This window comes from Gadus morhua, chromosome 11, assembly GCF_902167405.1.
Source record: "Gadus morhua chromosome 11, gadMor3.0, whole genome shotgun sequence".
Classification (NCBI taxonomy): domain Eukaryota; kingdom Metazoa; phylum Chordata; class Actinopteri; order Gadiformes; family Gadidae; genus Gadus; species Gadus morhua.
Genome location: NC_044058.1, coordinates 6,216,052 through 6,236,227, shown reverse-complemented (window position 1 = coordinate 6,236,227; position 20,176 = coordinate 6,216,052). Strand labels below are relative to the sequence as shown.

Sequence of the window (20,176 nt, the reverse complement as noted above, 5' to 3'; positions counted from 1 at the left end):
CTCACTGTGTTAACTCTCCATGTTAACTGTCAGCTGACTCACTATTATACCTCTCTATGCTAACTCACTATGTTAGCTCACTATGCTAACTTTCTATGCTAAGTCTATTAGGAGAGTAACGGTTCAGGTGCGACACCGTTCGGTTCACGGTTTCCGGTTCTGTTCGGTACAACGGTACTCATATATATTCATACATATCAATCTTTATAAACTATGGTATCAAAGGCTCCGTTCCTTCGTCTGCCCTAACATGAAAGAGTATATTTTTGTTCTTCATTTCTACTATTTTACGTCTCTCCTTTAAAGGGAGTAGGTGTAGGCGTCATGCATTCCTTCTCCTTACTGATCCCTTTGGCTGATAAGCACACTGCAGCTCTATCTGTGCTGCAGTGAGGGAGCCCCTAGGGTTGACACAATGACAATAATAAACTGATGATCTTTATAGTCATGAATAAAGGTTAGCTGTAAAAAGACAATGGGAATTGCATCAGTCGATATAATGGACTGAAAATATACAAATTTGAAAGTTATGAAAGAACACACCTTTTCCATCATCTGAGCTTGTACGTCAATTCCTTCCTTCTTTAGTTATTTCTTTGTATCTGAGTTGGTTGACATTTTTTGGTTGTAGGCTGTTGGGAGAGTTAGTAAGATAGTAACAATGGTAAGGTTCAGCCCCCGCTGGCATCACTCAAACAAAAACATGTAATTAAGTCCCACTAAAATACAGTATCACTGTTATATATCACTGTGACTCCAAAATTTGCCAAAATCCAGCACCATTTTTTTATTCTGCCGTACCGTATTACAATCCATCACAAACTGTGTTTACTTTTCTGATTTTAAGTATTACTCCCCTACTCTCTGCTACCTCACTATGTTAACCCTTTATGTTAACGCTCTATGCTAACTCTATGTTATTGCTCGATACTTATGCTCTATGTTAACTCTATGCTAACTCTAATGCTAACTCTCTGCTGGTCGTCGTTTCAGGTTCGTATTGGCTGTCGTCGACAGCGGCGCCTGCGTCTCCCTGATGGGCGTGTCCATATTCTACCGCCGCTGCCCGGCCACCAACCGCTATCTCGCGTCCTACCCGGCCACGCCATCGGGGGCGGAGCCGACCGCCCTAGTGGCCGTGGGCGGGACCTGCGTGCTGCACAGCCAACCGCAGACAGGCACCGCACCCCGCATGCACTGCAACGCGGAGGGAGAGTGGATGGTGCCCGTCGGAGGATGCATCTGCGACCAGGGATACGAGCCCAACGTCAACGGGTCCGCCTGCCTAGGTACCTCCAGATTCCTACCCCACAGTTATGGATCGTGTCAAATGGTCTTACCCCCTGTTACATCGACTCTGTGAAACCATGGCAGGTTCCTGACCCGGGAGCTTGTTGTTCGCCCACCTTGCCGGCTGTCAGCCCCCCTCGATCTCTCCCCCCTGAGTCACCATCGGAGACGAGCTGCTGTCACTCTGATCCCCAGCAGTTCTGACATGGGGGCCAAGGGGGGAGGGGGCCAAGGGGGGAGGGGGAGGAACCATATTGGAGCTGTTTGCTATTTTAAGAGCTTGTGTGTGTTTGTGTGTGTGTCTGTGTCTGACAACACACACACACACACACACACACACACACACACACACACACACACACACACACACACACACACACACACACAAAGAAACACACCTGGCGCATATCGTTGAAATTTAGAATGTGTAAAAGTCAATTTTGCAATGCATGTCGGCAAGTTCACTCACTGAGGACGACCATTACAGTTTCTACAGAACAGTGTGAGAGGACTGAACAGGGATGTATGGGAAGAGGGGGAGGAGGCAGTGAGAGAGAGCGAGCCATAGAGAGAGAGGGAGAGCAAAAGAGAGAGAGCGAGAGAGGAATTGTGGGAAGGATGTGACACATTTAGGTCATAGAGATGTAATGGCTAGTCGTCTGTGAACGAGTGACAGAAACCGCAGGGGGAAAGGGGGGGAGTGGAGAGGGAAGAGGGAGAGAGGGAGAGACGGAATGAGGGTGAAAGATAAGTGGATGCAAGTTAATGACTCAAGGAATGGACCCAGACTAAGGATACTCCAGGCAGCGTTGGCGGGGAATGAATTGTTACATTGCTGTACTGTACATATCTCTGCCTCTTGGTAATTGCCAGAGTACTGTCTCTTTATGTCATACAGTGATGCAGTTGTGTGTCATGTTTCTGTGCATTTGCATAGCATCGTGTCCTCACACACACACACACGCGCACACACACAGATACACAGATACACACACGCAAAGTTGTCGTTAGCACCACCAGTTGTCTAATGTAATGCAGAGAGATGATTATGGCAAAGGTCTATCCCACCACTCCACCATTAATGGCTTTCCTACTAATCACAACAAGCTCCTAATGCGGGGGTGGGGGGGGTCAACTCTAGCACAATTAATCCTCCCGCCCTGACAAGTCAACTGTGAAATGCCTTTATGCTCCTTTTTGCTTTATGTCTGTGCCCGGGACCCCGCCATTTGTGTTTGTCTGCATCGGACTGATATTTACTGACAAATAACCCCCGCCACCCTCCCCCAGCCGGTCCAAACGGGCCAGTACCACGGCAGATCCCAGATGGGGGTGATGAAAGGAGCCCCTATGAATGAGCAGCCCACCACGTCGCCGAGGCGCTCATTGGATTATGTTTAGTTGATCAGTTCATTGACTAATGAACGCGCTGAGAAACGGAAACAACAGGCGGTAACAGGGACGGCTATCTGTGATGTCGTCAGGGTCCGTGCTCCACAGTGGGAAGTGTGTGTGTGTGTGTGTGTGTGTGTGTGTGTGTGTGTGTGTGTGTGTGTGTGTGTGTGTGTGTGTGTGTGTGTGTGTGTGTGTGTGTGTGTGTGTGTGTGTGTGTGTGTGTGTGTGTGTGTTTGGGGGAGTGGGGTCGGGGGGGAGTGTGAAGACAAGAAAAAAATTCAAAAGTGGAACAACTCTTTTGTTTTTTAGGCTTGAAATGTTTTGAGTTTCCAATTGTGTTGTTAAATCAAGTCAAGTGTCCTTTCACACGATTTCCGTTTCAAGGGAAATCCTACCTCCTTAGGAAGCTTTGAGTAGGAGTGTACACTGGGAGTGCATTATGTTCGAGGCAGGTATATGTATAATGTTGCATCAGATTCTATTGAAACACGTCATTAATTTATGCTGGCAACTTCCTACACACACCTGGAGGAAGAAATAATCAAACAGTGGTCCGTTGTTCAATCAATACCACTACAGACACCAGATAGAACACACTGGATAACGTGTACCTGAACTAACTGAAAGTGGCAGGCTATTTATGCAGGACATAATGATTTATATCACTATTAATGTGTCTGGAAGTTATAAGGCTATTTTTCCTCTTGAATCAGCGGAGCATTTTCGATGTAATTGCTCTTCAATGCAATCTAATTTAAATATTCCCCTTAACAGGAAAGTGCAAAAATTAAAAGCATACAGCCTTGATAGACCTATGTCAACAGAGCGAGAGGAGAAGGAGAATGTTCCACCCGATCCGAAGCATTGGACGTCCAGGGGAGAGGGATATGATTTCCTGGCTCTGCTGTAGAATAACAAGCAGGGCCGGGAGATGCTGAGCGCTAGTTTGTGGCTTCTGCTTGTCGACACTGACAGCCCCAGGAGGGTTTTACTTTCTCCTCTGACATTTACGTCTCATGATGGAGGCGGAAGACAGGGGCAGAAGCACGGCCGAGCGTGAAACGCGATTACACCTGTTCAGCCGCACACCGGAACCCCGGGGTTGTGCGTCTGGCTCCAGGAGGCCCGCATCCAGGTAGACCCTGTGACACGCGGGGTCCAATCCGCTGTCCCCTTCAGGCCGGAAACGGACGTCCTCGCCACTACTGCGTCCTGCCCTTGCAACAGGGCTTCGCTTCGTATTACCCTTCTGTTGTTGTCGATATTCTCGCTGAGAGGTTAGGGCACGTAATGGTCCGCTCAGGAGAACCTAGGGCTACATGCTCTAGGGTGAGTTTGTGTGAGTATGTTTTTTTGCAATGGAAATATAACGTATTATGACTAAGACTGGAGCACGGTGCTGAAGCATGAGGTATTGAGTTTCAGCGTGATGGATGATCAGGCACCGGGTGTTAACTTGGGCATTTTACCCACAGAACCGCTAAGTCAAGTCACTCAGCAGAGAAACAAAATAGGGGATGGAATATGGAGAGCCCAAATGGACTTTTACAAGAGTAGCCAACGGGCCTTTGTACTCTCGGTATGTCTGTAGGAATACAACGGGGAGAGGACCATCAACTGAATCATATGAATAAATATACTGAGGGAGAGATAAAATGTCATGTTACAAGATTGGGCGGATGAATACAACGAGAAGGGAGAAGTAGAGAGAAACTGCAAGGGGGTGTTTTGTGTGTGTGTGTGTGTGTGTGTGTGTGAGACCGTGTTTGTGCGTGCGTGCAAATGTGTGAGTGTGTTTTTGGGAGAGAGTGAGATAAGGAGAAAAAAAGGTTGGATGGAATACGAACCATTCTGATTGGACACCATGTGCATCCTTCCCTCCTGTTGTGCGGCTGCATCTGCATCACTGAGCCGTGTGTGTGTGTGTGTGTGTGTGTGTGTGTGTGTGTTTGTGTTAGTAGAAAGAGAGCGAGAGAGAGAGAGAGAGAGAGAGAGAGAGAGAGAGAGAGACGAGCATGAAATTGGGTCAGTGATCTAAATACCTTCATATGCCATCAACGGCAACTAGCACATCATTCCTTTCTCTCTTTCATGTATGGTTTGGATCTCTTTTTATTATTGTTTCAATCTTCTCTCTCGCTTCACCTGTGATCTTTGGCTTCTTAATCCACATTCCCTGTTCTAATCTCACATGCTTTCGTACCATCTCATCCGAGCCTCACTTAATCATCCCCCGTTTTCTGTCGTTCGCTTGTTTTAACAAAACAGTCTTCTCCCATGTCCTATTTTCCTTAGCCCTCCCCCTCCCCCCTCCTTCCCCATGCGTGTTAATGTAGAGGCATGTGCCCCCCCGTCCAGCCCTCCACCCCGTCCCGCCACTCAACGCTGCCTTCTGTGGTAAACTGCAAAATGGAGTTTGGCGAGTATGTAGAGGGGGTGGGGGTGGATGTAGGGAGGGCGACCAGAGAGAGCAGAGAGTATGCCGCCCCCTGATAGGCTGCGGCAGCGGTCGGGACACCAAACGGTGGAGCGTGGCGGGCCGCTTCCTGCCTCCTGTCTCTGTATGTCGTCGGGGGGCACGCAGGCAGGGCGCCCCCATAGTGCAAGTCATGTTCCATGTCACAGCTGTAAGGGAACGCACCCGCTAATGTAAGCCCCGGGAACATTAAAGATGGATGGAGCCATTTCCTGCCTCCACATCCTCATTGGAGTCACTGTGTGTGTGTGTGCGTGTCTCTCTCTCTCTCTCTCTCTCTCTCTCTCTCTCTCTCTCGCTCGCTCGCTCGCTCGCTCGCTCGCTTTCTCTCTCTCTCGCACATTAAACACAACGCTTCAGCTATCTCTAATCACGTAACGCTTTGTAACTGTCATTTATTCTACTTCTCCGATTGCTTCCTTCGACTCTTGCTTCTGATCTCTCTTCATCTATCTCTCATCACAAAACTCTTTATTTCAGTGATGACGTCAATGCTTCCCCCCATCGCCTAGTTGCCCAAAACGCACCTTCATCTTCATTAACTAACGCTAATTTCACGTACTTCAATTCTCTCAATCTGTTCTCATGATATTCTCAACCAAACATTAGTTTATCCCCTTAATGAACTTCTCCCAGAAGTATTGGTTGATCTCCATCATTGACAACACTCCATCCCTGCCTCTCCTCCAGCTCTCTCTCTCTCTCTCTCTCTCTCTCTCTCTCTCTCTCTCTCTCTCTCTCTCTCTCTCTCTCTCTCTCTCTCTCTCTCTCTCTCTCTCTCTCTCTCTCTATTTCTCCCTCCCCCCCCCCCTCTCCTCACACCTGTGTGGGACTAAATATGGCTCATTCAGACGGGAGAGAACACAGAAATCCTTTCAACTCTGGAGACTCTCCTGGTGTTGCGATATTCTGTCTCTTCCCACGTCAGCCTTTACTACACACACACACACACACACACACACACACACACCCAGACACATGCACGCAGATCCACACACATACCTACACACACCCTCACACACAAACACACATTGCCACACTCACACTGGGATATGAGTATACACAAACACACACACACACACACACACACAATAATACATACATAGTCTCAGACACGTTTGCACATGGGTGCACACACGCACACAATCATTGTACATCAGATTGAAAGAGAGCACGGTTGCCATGACAAGGTCATATAAACACAGCCAGAGGACATGTGAGCTGCTCACCCTAATGTACCAACACATCCACATCCACACACACAAACCCCCCCACACAAACAGGCACAGAAACACACACACACGCACACACACAATCATGCACACTGCCACAGGCATTCCCAGAAACACACAAACACACACAGTCAGTCGGGCCCAGAAATGCACACACACACACACACAGACGCTGCCACAGGCATTCATGCACAGAAACAGACACACACATACACACAAACAGTCACGCACACGCTGCCACAGGCATTCATGCATGCATAGAAAAGGTACCACGGTACACGTGCACGTGCAGCAACGTTACCTGTGCACATAAAACCGCGTTTTGGTTATTTCCTGCTCGCCACTCTCTTGTCTCAGCCCTGCAACAGCACTTTACCCCGCCCTCGCACCTCTTAAAGTCCATCCCGCCAAGTCCTTACACCATGTAGGTGGCGCTGCCGCTGCTAGAGTGGCCCTTCCACAGGCATCACACACACACACACACACACACACACACACACACACACACACACACACACACACACACACACACACACACACACACACACACACACACACACTCAAACACACACACACACTCATACACACACACACACACTCAAACACACAAACACACAAACACACACGGGTGTGGACACTGGGAACTCCAGAAGCCACACACTCTAAATGTAGTGGAGAGACAAAGGGCTGGGTGCCGGCCCCTCTTCCCAGAAGGATTCAACCTTTGGTTGACACTGCCCAGTGCCGCTCCTCTGGGGGTGTCTCAGCGTCCCGGGGGGGGCTGGGCCACCGGGCTGCAGGCAGGGTGCAGTCTTCCCATGGTCTTGGATTGGTCCGTAAATCCGGAACTAAAAACAGAGATAATACTGTACAATTTGCGAAAAAGTCCAAGGTCATACTATGCTTGCGTTACGCTGAATCTGACTTGTATATTTAGTCACATAGAAGAGTACTGAGGCAATAGTCTGTTGGGCAGGCTTTTGTCTTGTATGCATATTTGATGTATTTAGACTTCATGCTGATCTGTATTATATGATAATTATAGTACAGTTTAATTTTCCAAATAGTGTGAATGACCAGTGTTTGATTGGTCTTTCTAGCACATTAATCATACACTTTGAAATTATTTACTTTTATCAACCTATTTGTTGAACTTTTTTCCCCAACATTTGGAGGTTGCGCAGAAAGCTTACTCTGTAGGAAACAAGGTTCACGGATGGTCGTCTGGTCAATAACAAGGCCTGTGAATGTAGTTGTTTCATGGAAAAGGAAGTTAAGCTATTGTTATGCAATAGAATTACCATGGAGACAAATTTTTGGAGGTTTGATGTTGTTCCACACAAAATATATATTGGACGTCATAACAAGTGTTTTGAATTAGAATTAAATTCAACTGAACCACCTCAATCCTTTCAGAATGCATTTTATTAGTGTTTGGTTGCCTGGTGATCTCTAGATACAGGGTCTATAAAATTGTATTTTTCTTTGTACATGTGATTCGGTAAATATGTGTTGTTCTGGTTGTTGCCCGCCACAACCAAGGAGGGAATTCTTAAACAATGTGTCATCATCTGTCTCTCAACGGAATCTGGGACAACAGTGCACACAGGCCACTTAGAACATGGGACACCAAGCCCCCGCCTAACGCCTGATTCAACGTGTGCCTCCGCAGCGTGTCCGGTGGGCTACTTCAAGATGGCGTCGGGCTCCGTGCCCTGCACACTGTGTCCTTCCAACAGCAGGACCAGCCAGGAAGGTGCTCTCACCTGCGAGTGTCGTAGCAGCTTCTATCGCGCTCCCACAGACATCAACTCCTCCGCCTGCACAAGTAAGACACACCTCTGTCTCTCTGTATGTCTGTGTGTGTCCAAGCCTTGGTGGTTGGTCTGCCTCTGCATCTGTGTGCTTGTGTTTGTGTGTGGCTCTGTCTTTGAGTTTGTGTATGGGGTGTTTATGTGTGTGCGTGCGCATGCGCATGTGCATGTGCCAGACTGTGGTTTGCTGTGCCTCTGCTCTATATCTCTCTCGCTCTGTCTGTGTCTTGCCGTGCCTGGTCCTCGAATTAACTCCTTCTTTGTCTCTAAAATACGTTTTAGGGCATATTAATATTTATTGTTGGCTTATCTCAGGAATGCTTATTGTCCGTTTGACATTCTTTTGAAATTTACCTGGAATGCATTATAAGTATTGTAAGTAGAAGAAACTGTAGGAGCATGTGTATATAGACTGCATGAAACACAGTGTCAACATTGTTTTCACCCCCTTCACTCAATTTGGCTAGATTTCTTCACCAGCTAAGCTTGTTTTATAAAGCAGAATATTTCCACTATTAACATTTTCCTGCAGTGTGGCATTAATCATAGGTCATGCACTTTCCCCCAGATGTCTAAATTACTTAATACTTACAAGATATTATATGCCTGTCTGTCCCTTTTTCTGTCTGTTTCTATTACCGTCTCGTTCCCTTCCTTTGTCTGTCTGTCCATCTCTCTCTCTCTCTCTCTCTCTCTCTCTCTCTCTCTCTCTCTCTCTCTCTCTCTCTCTCCCTCTCTGTCTCTCCCCCTCTCTCTCTCCCTCTCTGTCTCTCCCCCCCCTCCCCCACCAGGCCCTCCGTCGGCGCCCGTCTCCCTCACCTGGGAGTATGAGAGCGGTGACGGCGGGGTGTCCCTGCGGTGGCGGCCCCCCGTGGACATGGGGGGCCGCGGGGAGGTGTGGTACGCAGTGGTGTGTCGTATCTGCCCCTCGGCGGACTTCCCCAGCCCTGGGGCGTGCTCCTGGTGCGGGGAGGACGTCAGCTACGCCCCCACCCAGACCAAGCTCAGGCAGACCAAGGTGGCCCTGAACAACCTGTTGACCCGCGTCACCTACCTCATCCAGGTGGGCTGGGGCTGTGTGTGTGTGTGTGTGTGTGTGTGTGTGTGTGTGTGTGTGTGTGTGTGTGTGTGTGTGTGTGTGTGCGTGTGTGCGAGTGCGTGCGTGCGTGTGTGTGTGTTTGTCTTATGGAGGCAAGCCGGGTCCCCAGTGTTTGCAGTCTACCTATAATGATAATAATGATGATGATCATCATCATAATATTGAGCAAAATTCAACAAACACAGAAGCGGAATAACAATGAAACAACACAGGTATGGCAATCCACAGAGCCTCAATTAAAAGAAGGTTCATAGAAATGGGAGTGATTTAAAAGAAGACAGAGAGTCTGGCTGATCCCTGAGCTAAGTAGCTCTGCTCCTTAATGACCGGTACCTAACAAAGAGTCTGCTGAATGAGCCTACAGTCAACAATATGGACGGTTCACAATCACTCACTACAGACTGTCAGTCCTTACCCAGGCCCTCTCTGAACGCAGCCAACACAACAGGATCTTGTTTTCATGAAGAGCAAGTCCGTCATGTGTTTATACTTAGAAATGTCATATTTTAAACTAATACATGTAAGGTTTGAGATGTAAAACTTGGCATACCATGAAAAATGAGAACTTTTAGCTTTTATGCGAGGGTGAACCGTGAAAAGAAAACGCATTTCCTGAGACAGTTGGAGAGACATTCTCCAGTACCTCATAAGCCCCACATCAGCAGTGACATTTATAATTCAGCCGGCTATTGCTTAACCATATCCAATGCCTTATTCATGGAGGAAAGTTATTTAATATTGAGCTCCAAGGAAATAGCAAACAGCAGAACCCTCATATTGTGAGGGTTTAGGTGAAGAACCACAGTAATAGCAGGGGGATTGTTGTGATCCTGCAGGTCCAGGCTGTGAACGAGGTCTCCTCACTGAGCCCCTTCCCCCCCAGGTATACCAGCATCAACTTCACCACCAGCCAGTCAGGTGAGCACACACAATAACAAGTTCAATTTAATATCTTTCATATTTAATACCCGGATATTATTGAGAATTCAATGCTGTCCTTGTTGTCATTTCCTTCTTCCTTTTCTCTTTTCTTCACTCTCTTTTATCCTTAGTCTTTCGGTCCTCTGTCTACCCGACCCTTTTTGTTTATTCCTGTCCTTCGTTTCTCGGCTGTTTCATTCTTCCCTTCATCCATAAACGAATAAATATTTTTTTTTTTACTCATTCCTTGTTTCTTGTTCCTTTCTTACAGTCTTTCTTTCTTTTTGTTTCATCTTTCCTTTTTGCTTCCTCCCTTTTCTCCTCCCTGACTCTCTTTCTTCTCTTCTGTGTTTTCCGTTGGTGTTTCCCGGACATGAGATGGCTTGAGGTCAAAATCCTCTGTCAGCTCCCATTATGCTCACCCAAAAAGGCTGGATCAAAAAATGCAAATAAACAAGAGACTGCTGGTTGTGGCGAGTGCAGAGATAGAAAACAAGGCATTGTCTTCTTAGGACACTAGTGAGAAAGAACAGACTTGCCCATAATTGGATTTGCCAAGAAATTGAAATTGACAACCGGGTTACTATCGAAAATTGTCTGTTGAAAACGTTGGTTGAACGGCGGCATATGAAGTGGACTGCAGGGACTTTCTGGCTGGAGGAACTCAAAGGAATGTGTGGAAGATTCCGCGGCCTGTGCAAGCAAGCCAATAAAGTCACTGAAACTAAACCCTGCATTGCCATGTCCATTACGGCTCTTTTCGGCCTTTCTGTCTTGTAGTGTGGTGTGTGTGTTTAACCACGCTCCAAACCCCACAATGGCGCCCCCTTCTGGTCAGGGTTAGCAAGGGAACAACAAATACGAAAAACAAATTGTTCTTTAAGGGCGGTATATACTCAGTCCTGGGCAGTGACTGTATTGTCGCTTTGAATAATAATGCTGAACAGTAGTTGGAGGAGGGAGTAAGCTTCCACATACTGCCGCCTTGTGTGTGATGTATAATTAAAAAAGTGTCAATGTTTGTTGTAATGTATTCCTTACCACTGTTATATGTGTCTACCACAGTTCCCTCCCAGGTACCCATGATGCATCAGCTGAGCCGTGCCCCGGATTCTATCACTCTCTCTTGGCCTCAACCCGACCGACCCAACGGAGACATTCTGGAGTACCAGCTCAGATACTACGACAAGGTGTTTATATACAGCCTAGTACCAGCTCAGATACTACGACAAGGTGTTTATATACAGCCTAGTACCAGCTCAGATACTACGACAAGGTGTTTATATACAGCCTAGTACCAGATCAGACACAGGAGTGTTTTTTTTTTTATATACAGCTGTACCAGCTCAGATACTATGACAAGGTGTTTATTTTGGCCCAAATGCACCCATTATTAAACAATCAACAAAACATATGCAAAACAAATTATCTATTGTATTTATTGTGTCCTTTTTTGTAGATTTGTCCATTCTTATGTTCCTCTTTTTTGACATCTTATTCTGCTGTGTGGCCCAGATGTTCATCTGGGAATAATAAATCCTATCTCATATCTCAATGCAGACCGCCTCTGAGCACCAGATGTAAGATAACTAGAAACACAACCACAATCCCAACCTAATGAAGTGTCTTCTCTCTCTCTCTCTCTCTCTCTCTCTCTCTCTCTCTCTCTCTCTCTCTCTCTCTCTCTCTCTCTCTCTCTCTCTCTCTCTCTCTCTCTCTCTCTCTCTCTCTCTCTCTCTCTCTCTCTCTCTCTCTCTCTCTCTCTCTCTCTCTCTCTCTCTCTCTCTCTCTCTCTCTCTCTCTCTCTCTCTCTCTCTCTCTCTCTCTCTCTCTCTCTCTCTCTCTCTCTCCGGCCCAGGGTTCGGACGAGGACAGCGCGGCCAGTGTGTTCAGCGAGACCAACACAGCCACCATCCCCGCCCTGATCCCCGGCTCCATATACGCCTTCCAGATCCGGGCTCGCAACGAGAGAGGCTACGGCCCGTACAGCCACACCATATATTTCACCACGCAGGCCCTGGGTATGTCCTGGAGCCTCACGCTCATAAACAGTGCTGTAGAGGTCCTGTGTTTGTGTTGCTTTAACTGCCGCTCTTTGTGCTAGCCAGGGTATTTTTAGGACACTTTAAAAAAGGAGAGGAGGTCACAGCCCTGTCCAAACTACAAACCCACGATTTATTGAAACAGGAGACATATTCTTCTTGATTGTTGCAAGAAAAAAGAATAGGGACCATTACTGAAAGGGATACATATTTAACTCGAAATATATAAAAACAACAACTAAAGCAAGAGCAGATAGTCAACCAAGGAAGGTCAAAACACGGTGTGCTCCTGCCTAGGCCCTGCCTCCAGGCCTCACCCTCTGCGGTTAGGGCCTCCCCTGTTACATGTAGGTGCTTGAACACACCGTAACACAAGAAAACCAGAAAAAAGGCTCCTGCAAGAGTATTACCTTTACAAATCAAATTTTAACAATCAAATAATCGAGTTATCGCAGCTCTATAAAAGAGAAAAGTATCTGTAATTTACATATATTTCAGTGATTTCTGAGCACATTGGTCTCTAAATGGATCTGGATGAAGGTCTTGCCCTTTGGATCCGACATCCCCTCTGATATGTCCTTTCGGCTGTTTGATAGTCACCACCGATGCCTCTCTTATACCCTTGCCACCAGAAGAGCGCTCCCACCAGATACAGAACCGGCTGCCATTACTGATTGGTTCGGTGATGGGCGGGGCAGCCTTCCTATTGGTGGTTGTCGCCATCGTAGTCGTCTTGGTTTTCCGTAGGTGAGTGGTCGCTCAGTCCATCTAATTTCACTAATTTGATCCGTTTAGATAACGTGGGTTGAACTCCATGCTTTCTGTTTGTTTGTTTGTTTGTTTGTTTGTTAGTAAGAGGAGGGAGAGCCCATACAGTGATAGACTGCAGAGGTACATCAGCAACAGAGGTGAGAATTAGGATTAAATATTTTATGTGCCAACTGTTCTTGTGCCCAATTTAAGCAATGCATCATTTGTCATTAGTTTGATTGAAGATTAAACTGATGGTGATTGAATTATTCAGGAAAGTTATCTTCATGCATTGCATCTATGTCTGTATCCCCTTTCGACCACTAGGAATACTCTTTAAGGGAGTTTTGAGTGTGATTAGCCTTACAAGCCGTTTCGAAAATCTGCCCCATATGAAATCACTAGTGGGCGTGTCCAACTAGATCTGTGCTGGATAGATCAGTCTACCAGCCTACCCAGTGGACTGAAGTAAACGTTGCTCATCTACCCAGCACAGATTTAGGTGGAAACGCCTACTAGTGATGTCATATGGGGCAGATTTTTTAAACGGCTTGTAAGGCAAATCACACTCACACCTGGTGGCATAATATGTCCCCTTTAATTAAGAATTACTTTCATGGAGTGAAAAGAAAGTGGGAAGTTTACAGTTTTCCTGGATCCTCCGGATGTTTCTGTTTCAAGGTGGGGTAAAGTACTACGTGGACCCGTCTACCTACGAGGACCCCAGTGAGGCAGTCAAAGAGTTCGCTCGAGAGATAGACGCCACTCACCTTAAAATTGAGGAAGTCATTGGTGCAGGTAAGAACCAGTAAACAGCTAAACATTGAATCTGTTTCACACACACTTTGCCAATTAAATAGTATTAAATAAGAATACAGTATTGGTTTGGAGCTAGGAGGAGCCTAATATCTTACATAAAAAATTGGCATTGTTATAAAGAATATAATAAAGAAATAGGGGTTGATGAGTTTCCCTTCAGTCCATCTCCTTCAAAGTGGACCAACAACCCCACCAAGTGGTCAAAGGGGTCATTACCCTTATCCTCTCAGCTGATTGCCTAAAGCCACAGATTTTAATTTATTTTATAAAGAATATCATAAACTGGTTCCTTTTAGTATTTTTTTAGCTGCAAATACGAGTCAGCTCCTTGTAGGCAAGGGGCCCCTAGTCTTCCCAATCTGGCCCTGGCCCCCTCACAGTGTGTGTTTGACCCAGAAGGGGGCGTGGCTGTTCCCCAAGTGACTCCGCCTGCTGTCCTCCATACAGCCCAGCTGGGGGAGGTGTCCCGGGGCCGGTACCGCCCAATGGGCCGCCGGGAGCTGCTGGTGGCGGTGAAGACCCTGCGCTGGGGGGTGACGGACCGGGAGAAGGGCATGTTCCTGAGCGAGGCGGGGGTCCTGGGCCAGTTCGACCACCCCAACGTGCTGAAGCTGGAGGGGGTGGTGACTCGCATCCAGCCCGAGAGGATCATCACAGAGTTCATGGAGAACGGACCCCTGGACACCTTCCTCAGGGTAGGGGGCAGTCTCCGCTCCGCTGTCTGGGCTCTCCTCCTCCTCTAGCGGCCGCCTCTGTTCCAAACGCATAGCGGGTTTAAGGCCAAGATGGCCGCTAGGTGAATAATTCCCCTGTTGGTCTGAACCAGCTCCGAGTACATGTCATCCTATCGGCACTATTCCACTATTATATGGACACTAGGAACCATTGTGAAGGAGCAGAGAAGAGGGGATCCCCCCTTCCCCAGGCAGATAGGTGGACTTAACATGATGTCACTAACACTCCAAGCCGCCATCTTTCTAATTTATTACGCCAACAACTGGTTTCTTGGTGATTGCAGATTTTTTTTTGGTTTTAGAAGTAATGATTGAAACCATAGTTTCAATCCTACTATAATGGCCAGACATGGGCGTCTGTGAAGGTTACTCAGATGGTCCGACACGCCTCCAACATGCCTCCTGTGTCCCCCGTGCAGGAGAACGAGGACCAGTTCAGCGTGCTCCAGCTGGTGGGCATGGTGCGGGGCGTGGGTGCCGGCATGCGCTACCTCTCTGAGAGGAACTTTGTGCACCGCGACCTGGCCGCCAGGAACGTGCTGGTCAACTCCAACCTGGTGTGCAAGGTGTCCGACTTCGGCCTGTCCCGCCTCATGAGGGGCCTGGACCACAACGTGCCAACCTACACCGCCTCGCTGGTACGCCCCACAGCGCCACCGTAGTCCGTCTCCTCTACAGTATACGGCAAATCTAGGATAATACGCTAAATATATACTATGAAATATATACCATGTTGTGTTTCTTACCTTAAGGTATGAAAATGTTATAACATATGTTCTATTTTATGTTTCGCTACAAAAATGCATTTTTCATTGAACACATTGAATGAACAAATTAGAGTATATTGCGTATTTGATGGTTATTATTTCTATATAACATACATATTTCACGTATTCATATTTCTTACCCTACAGTATAAAAATACAGGCGATGTAAAACCTCTAGCAACACTATATACCTCATCCCCTTCAATTCCTCCCATTGCTTCGTAATTAACTTAATTTCATGTCTTATATTTATGTCATCTATACTATCAATCCATAAGGATCTTCCATCCTTATGACCACACTGAACTGACCGATGTGATGTGAATCACTGATGCGCTGCCATATGACCTCACAGCCGTCCCTAACCCCTCCCCCTCCCTCCCCCACAGGGCAGTAAGGTCCCTGTGCGCTGGACCGCCCCTGAGGCCTTCCAGCACCGCAAGTTCAGCTCGGCCAGCGACATCTGGAGCTTCGGGGTGCTGATGTGGGAGGTGATGTCGTACGGGGAGCGGCCGTACTGGGACATGAGCAACCAGGAGGTGAGCTTGGGGGGGGGGGGGGGTCTTACTACTGACGGGACGTTGTACAGTAATGAAGAGGTAGCCTGGTCCATACTCTGTAGGGGACTGGGTTTGCTTTACTCCTGACCGAATTCGGAAATAGCGAAGAGGGCTTTAGCGTCATATGTGAAATTAAATTTCTGCCAAGGCCAGACTGACAATCATGCAAAAGGCAAACTTGAATACCTGGATGGTCCCCTGAGGATAATGGGGTGGGAGTAGGAGAAGCAATTAGCAGAGTGCAGAGTATAGAGACTGGAGGGCCATGGGAAGATAGTCCCGCTAATAGATTTGACCCGTGACAAAGACCGGGGCCGATTCAATCAAAACTAGATGTTCTTGCAGACACTCTAAAGACTCTGGGCACTCGGACCTTGAGTTTTAGAAGACCCTTTTTCTTCGGCTTATTATTTGATTCCTATTTTTTATCGATATCGTCTGTCTACCTCTCTGCAGGTGATGAAGGCGGTGGCAGACCAGTACCGTCTGCCCGCGCCACTCAACTGCCCCGCGGCACTGCACTCCCTCATGCTGCAGTGCTGGCAGGCCGACCGCGGGGACCGGCCCGGGTTCGACTCCCTGCTGTCCTCCCTGGACCGCCTCATCCGCCACCCGGCCTCCCTCAAGTCAGAGCACACACGGTGAGAGGGGGGAGGGAGAGGGAGGGAGGGGGGGAGGGAGAGGGAGGGAGGGGGGGGGAGGGGGGGGGAGAGAGAGAGAGAGAGAGAGAGAGAGAGAGAATGTGTGTGTGTCTGTGTGCGCGCGCGTGCATGTGTGTGTGTGCGCGTGTGTGTGCGCGCGTGCGTGTGCGCGCGTGCGCGTGTGCGTGTGTGTGTGTGTGTGTGTGTGTGTGTGTGTGTGTGCGTGCCTGCCTGCCTGCCTGCCTGCCTGCCTGCCTGCCTGCCTGCCTGCCTGCGTGCCTGCCTGCGTGCCTGCGTGCCTGCGTGCGTGCTGTCCTTACAAACAGACATACACTTCAAGTATGATGGATAATAATGCTGCTTTGGAATGTCGAACATGTTGGTGCTGATTCTCGCCGTTTAACAGAAGCTGCTCCCAGCCACTATTAAGCCCCACCCCCACAGACTTATCGTCGGTGGCAACAGTCAGTGATTGGCTGACAGCACTGAGGATGGACAGATATAAGGACGAGTTTGAGCGGGCACACATGGACTCGTTAGACAGAGTCAGCAGACTCACTATGGAGTGAGTTTACTTTGTGTTTAAACAATAATAATATAAAATCATGTACAAAAGAATTCATACAATTAATTAAAGTACAATGAGATGATGAATTAGATGAAGTAAACATGTTTGGCTAAATTCGTTTTTCTAGTGCAATGACCTTCAGTTATGTGCTTTGTAATAATTTCCTTTAACCCTGTGTCTTTTTGGTGAAATCCTGACATTGCTTTCTGTGAGGATTAATTGTACATTTTTTATATATTTTTTAGAGATGTCCAAAACCTGGGGGTGAACCTCTTGGGGCATCAGAGGAAGATCGTGACTGCAGCTCAGCAGCTCAGAAGTCACCTGATCCAGGCTCAGGTGGAGGTGTAGCCACGACAACCTGATCCAGGGTCAGGTAGAGGTGTGACTACCTCAAAGCATCACTCCATGAAGATGAAAAAATATGTTTTTTTTATTTGTTTTGTTTTTTCCACTTGGGTGCTTGTCTGGTTTTAAAGAGTCCATTCTGACTCAGCACGTTTTTAACTGCCAAAAGAGGCTACGTACGGGAGAAGCACAGAGTGCTGCTTCCAACTAACCCGACATCATGCTTAGAGACGGTGGAATCATCTAGAACTATTGGTTTTAAACCAATCAAGGGACAGAAATATCCGAAGCGAGAGAGACGCACTATTGGAAATGCTGTCCGGGTAGGACACGAGTCTCAGTTTTCCAATTTAGTTTTCCTTTTTTATTTTCTCTTCTTTATTTCACTTCGCTGTATGCCTTCTTCTTCTTCCCTCGTCCCCTCACCTAACCCTGCCACTCTCTTCCACCTGCTCACGCCCACTCTCTCACTTCCAGTTGTTATTACTACTGAGCCCACGTACACAGCTGTTCCCACTCTCGTTAAGAACAATCAGTGAAATGTGAAGAAATAAGAAATATGAGATATACTTCTATACATGGGCTCCCTTCACCAGGAATTGCGTGAAGACAATCAAATACTTTTCTACTAATGTCAGTGTTGTTATGTTGAGTTGTTTATAAAGCTAGATCACTTCCTATTTACTTCGAATAAGTCGTTTTCTGAAGAAGACAAATACGTCTAAGCGAACATTTGTAAAAAAATATGTCTAAAAACAATATGATACAGCCAATTTATTAGGTGAAGGGCAATGGAAGGTTAAATACATTGTATTTACTGCCAGTTACAGTGTCGAACTGCCAAGCACAACTGATCAAATAATGAGCCCCCTAGCTACCAGGGGGCCAACAACAGACCCCTGGTGTCCACAGTCTGTTAGAGCCACAAACACAAGGCCCTTCCAAATAAGGAGAAAGAGCAGCACCCATAATAACGTACAAATCACTCTCCGCTTCTTCTGCTCTTGTCTTTTCATTGTGTGAGGCTAAATCAAATGAGATAATTTAAGCTTTGAGAACGCAAGAGATTGATTAAATTGACATATTGGATTTCTAGAAGAAGGAAGGAGATGTAATGCTTTGTGAATATTCTGTGTATTTTGGTCATGACATTTGTATACTGCGTTGGCAGTGAGATATACTGTGTGTGTGTGTGTGTGTGTGTGTGTGTGTGTGTGTGTGTGTGTGTGTGTGTGTGTGTGTGTGTGTGTGTGTGTGTGTGTGTGTGTGTGTGTGTGTGTGTGTGTGTGTGTTCGATATCATGCTATCATTTCTTGTGTTTATAACCACAATACCACAATTGTTCAAATTTGTAAAATAAATATGACTTTATTTAAATAATTGCTTCTGTCTCCTATTATCCCTAACTGTAACTACCTTTGATAATCTACAATTACATTTACATTTAGGGCATTTAGCAGACGCTTTTATCCAAAGCGACTTACAATAAGTACATTTGTCATAAGAAGTGCATCAATATATCGCTGTCGGTACAGAAAGGATGTTCATAGAAGCAAGTGCAAGTACAACAATCGCTAGGCTAACCAGTTCCCGGTGTTACAGCAATGAAAGCAGCTACTGCAGTTGCTACACAGTTAAGTACTATAATACAATACAATACAATACAACACAACACAATACAGTGTACAATGTTGGTCAGAAGAGGGAGGGTGGCTATGCAGTGTCAAGGTGGACTCTGAACAGGTGAGTCTTGGGTCATTTTCGGAAGATAGTGAGCGACTCTGCGGTCCTGAGAGCGGCAGGGAGCTCGTTCCACCACTAAGGTCCCAAAACCGAGAAAAGTTGTGACTTTGCTGAACGGCCTTTGCTAGCTCTTAGCGATGGCGGTACCAGACGTCCAGCTGAGGTAGTTGAGTGGAGGGATCGAGCTGGGGTGTGTGGCTTTAGCAATGCTTGGAGGTAGGCAGGGGCAGTTCCATCGACTGCCTTGTATGCCAGTACCATCGTCTTAAATTTGATGTGAGCTACAATAGGGAGCCAGTAAAGGTCCCGGAAGAGGGGGGTCACATGGGAGAACTTCGGTAGGTTGAACACGAGGCGCGCTGCCGCATTCTGGATGCGCTGCAAAGGTTTAATCGCAGAGGCAGGAAGTCCAGCCAGGAGTGAGTTGCAGTAGTCGAGGCGGGAAATGACCAGTGATTGGACTAGAAGATGAGCTGCTTCCCTTGTGAGGAAGGGCCGGATTCTGCGGATGTTGTAAAGTGCAAATCTGCAGGATTGGGCCACTGCAGTGATGTTTGCGGTGCAGCATAACTGATTGTCCAATACCACACCGAGGTTTCTGGCAGTTGGAGAAGGAGATACAGTGATGTTCTCAACGGTGACCAGTAAGTCAATGTGTGGGCAATCTTTCCCTGGGATTAGGAGGAGCTCGGTTTTGTTGAGGTTAAGCCTCAGGTGATGGGAAGTTGTCCAGGTGCTGACGTCCGCCAGACATTCCGATATGCGTGTTGCAATCAGGGCTTTATCAGATGAGGGGAAAGGGAAAAATAGCTGAGTGTCATCACAAGCAGTGATAGAAAATGCTGTGTGATGCAATTACCGAGCCCAGAGATCTGGTGTAGAGGGAGAACAGAAGAGGCCCCAGTACAGAGCCTTGAGGGACACCAGTTTTCAACACCAGACAAGGAGCCATTCCATGTCACTTGATAGGTGCGGTT

The 20,176-nt window shown here is 47.2% G+C and overlaps 1 protein-coding gene across 2 annotated transcripts in view; it reads left to right on the top strand.

The window, feature by feature from the left end:
• ephb6 (eph receptor B6) overlaps positions 1-18,812 on the top strand; it is a 36,986-nt gene extending 18,174 nt beyond the window's left edge. Inside the window, exons 5-19 of one of the 2 annotated variants that reach the window (XM_030369798.1) lie at positions 994-1,289; positions 8,066-8,221; positions 8,999-9,270; positions 10,143-10,224; positions 11,293-11,417; positions 12,086-12,248; positions 12,905-13,016; positions 13,122-13,177; positions 13,701-13,817; positions 14,286-14,533; positions 14,992-15,210; positions 15,729-15,878; positions 16,356-16,540; positions 16,947-17,105; positions 17,354-18,812. In XM_030369798.1, coding sequence (XP_030225658.1) covers positions 994-1,289; positions 8,066-8,221; positions 8,999-9,270; positions 10,143-10,224; positions 11,293-11,417; positions 12,086-12,248; positions 12,905-13,016; positions 13,122-13,177; positions 13,701-13,817; positions 14,286-14,533; positions 14,992-15,210; positions 15,729-15,878; positions 16,356-16,540; positions 16,947-17,105; positions 17,354-17,459 — 2,446 coding nt within the window. In that variant the 3' untranslated portion in view covers positions 17,460-18,812. Of the gene's footprint in view, positions 1-993; positions 1,290-8,065; positions 8,222-8,998; positions 9,271-10,142; positions 10,225-11,292; positions 11,418-12,085; positions 12,249-12,901; positions 13,017-13,121; positions 13,178-13,700; positions 13,818-14,285; positions 14,534-14,991; positions 15,211-15,728; positions 15,879-16,355; positions 16,541-16,946; positions 17,106-17,353 lie in introns of both variants that reach the window. The other variant, XM_030369797.1, reaches the window with a different exon arrangement.
• Positions 18,813-20,176: the final 1,364 nt, after the last annotated feature.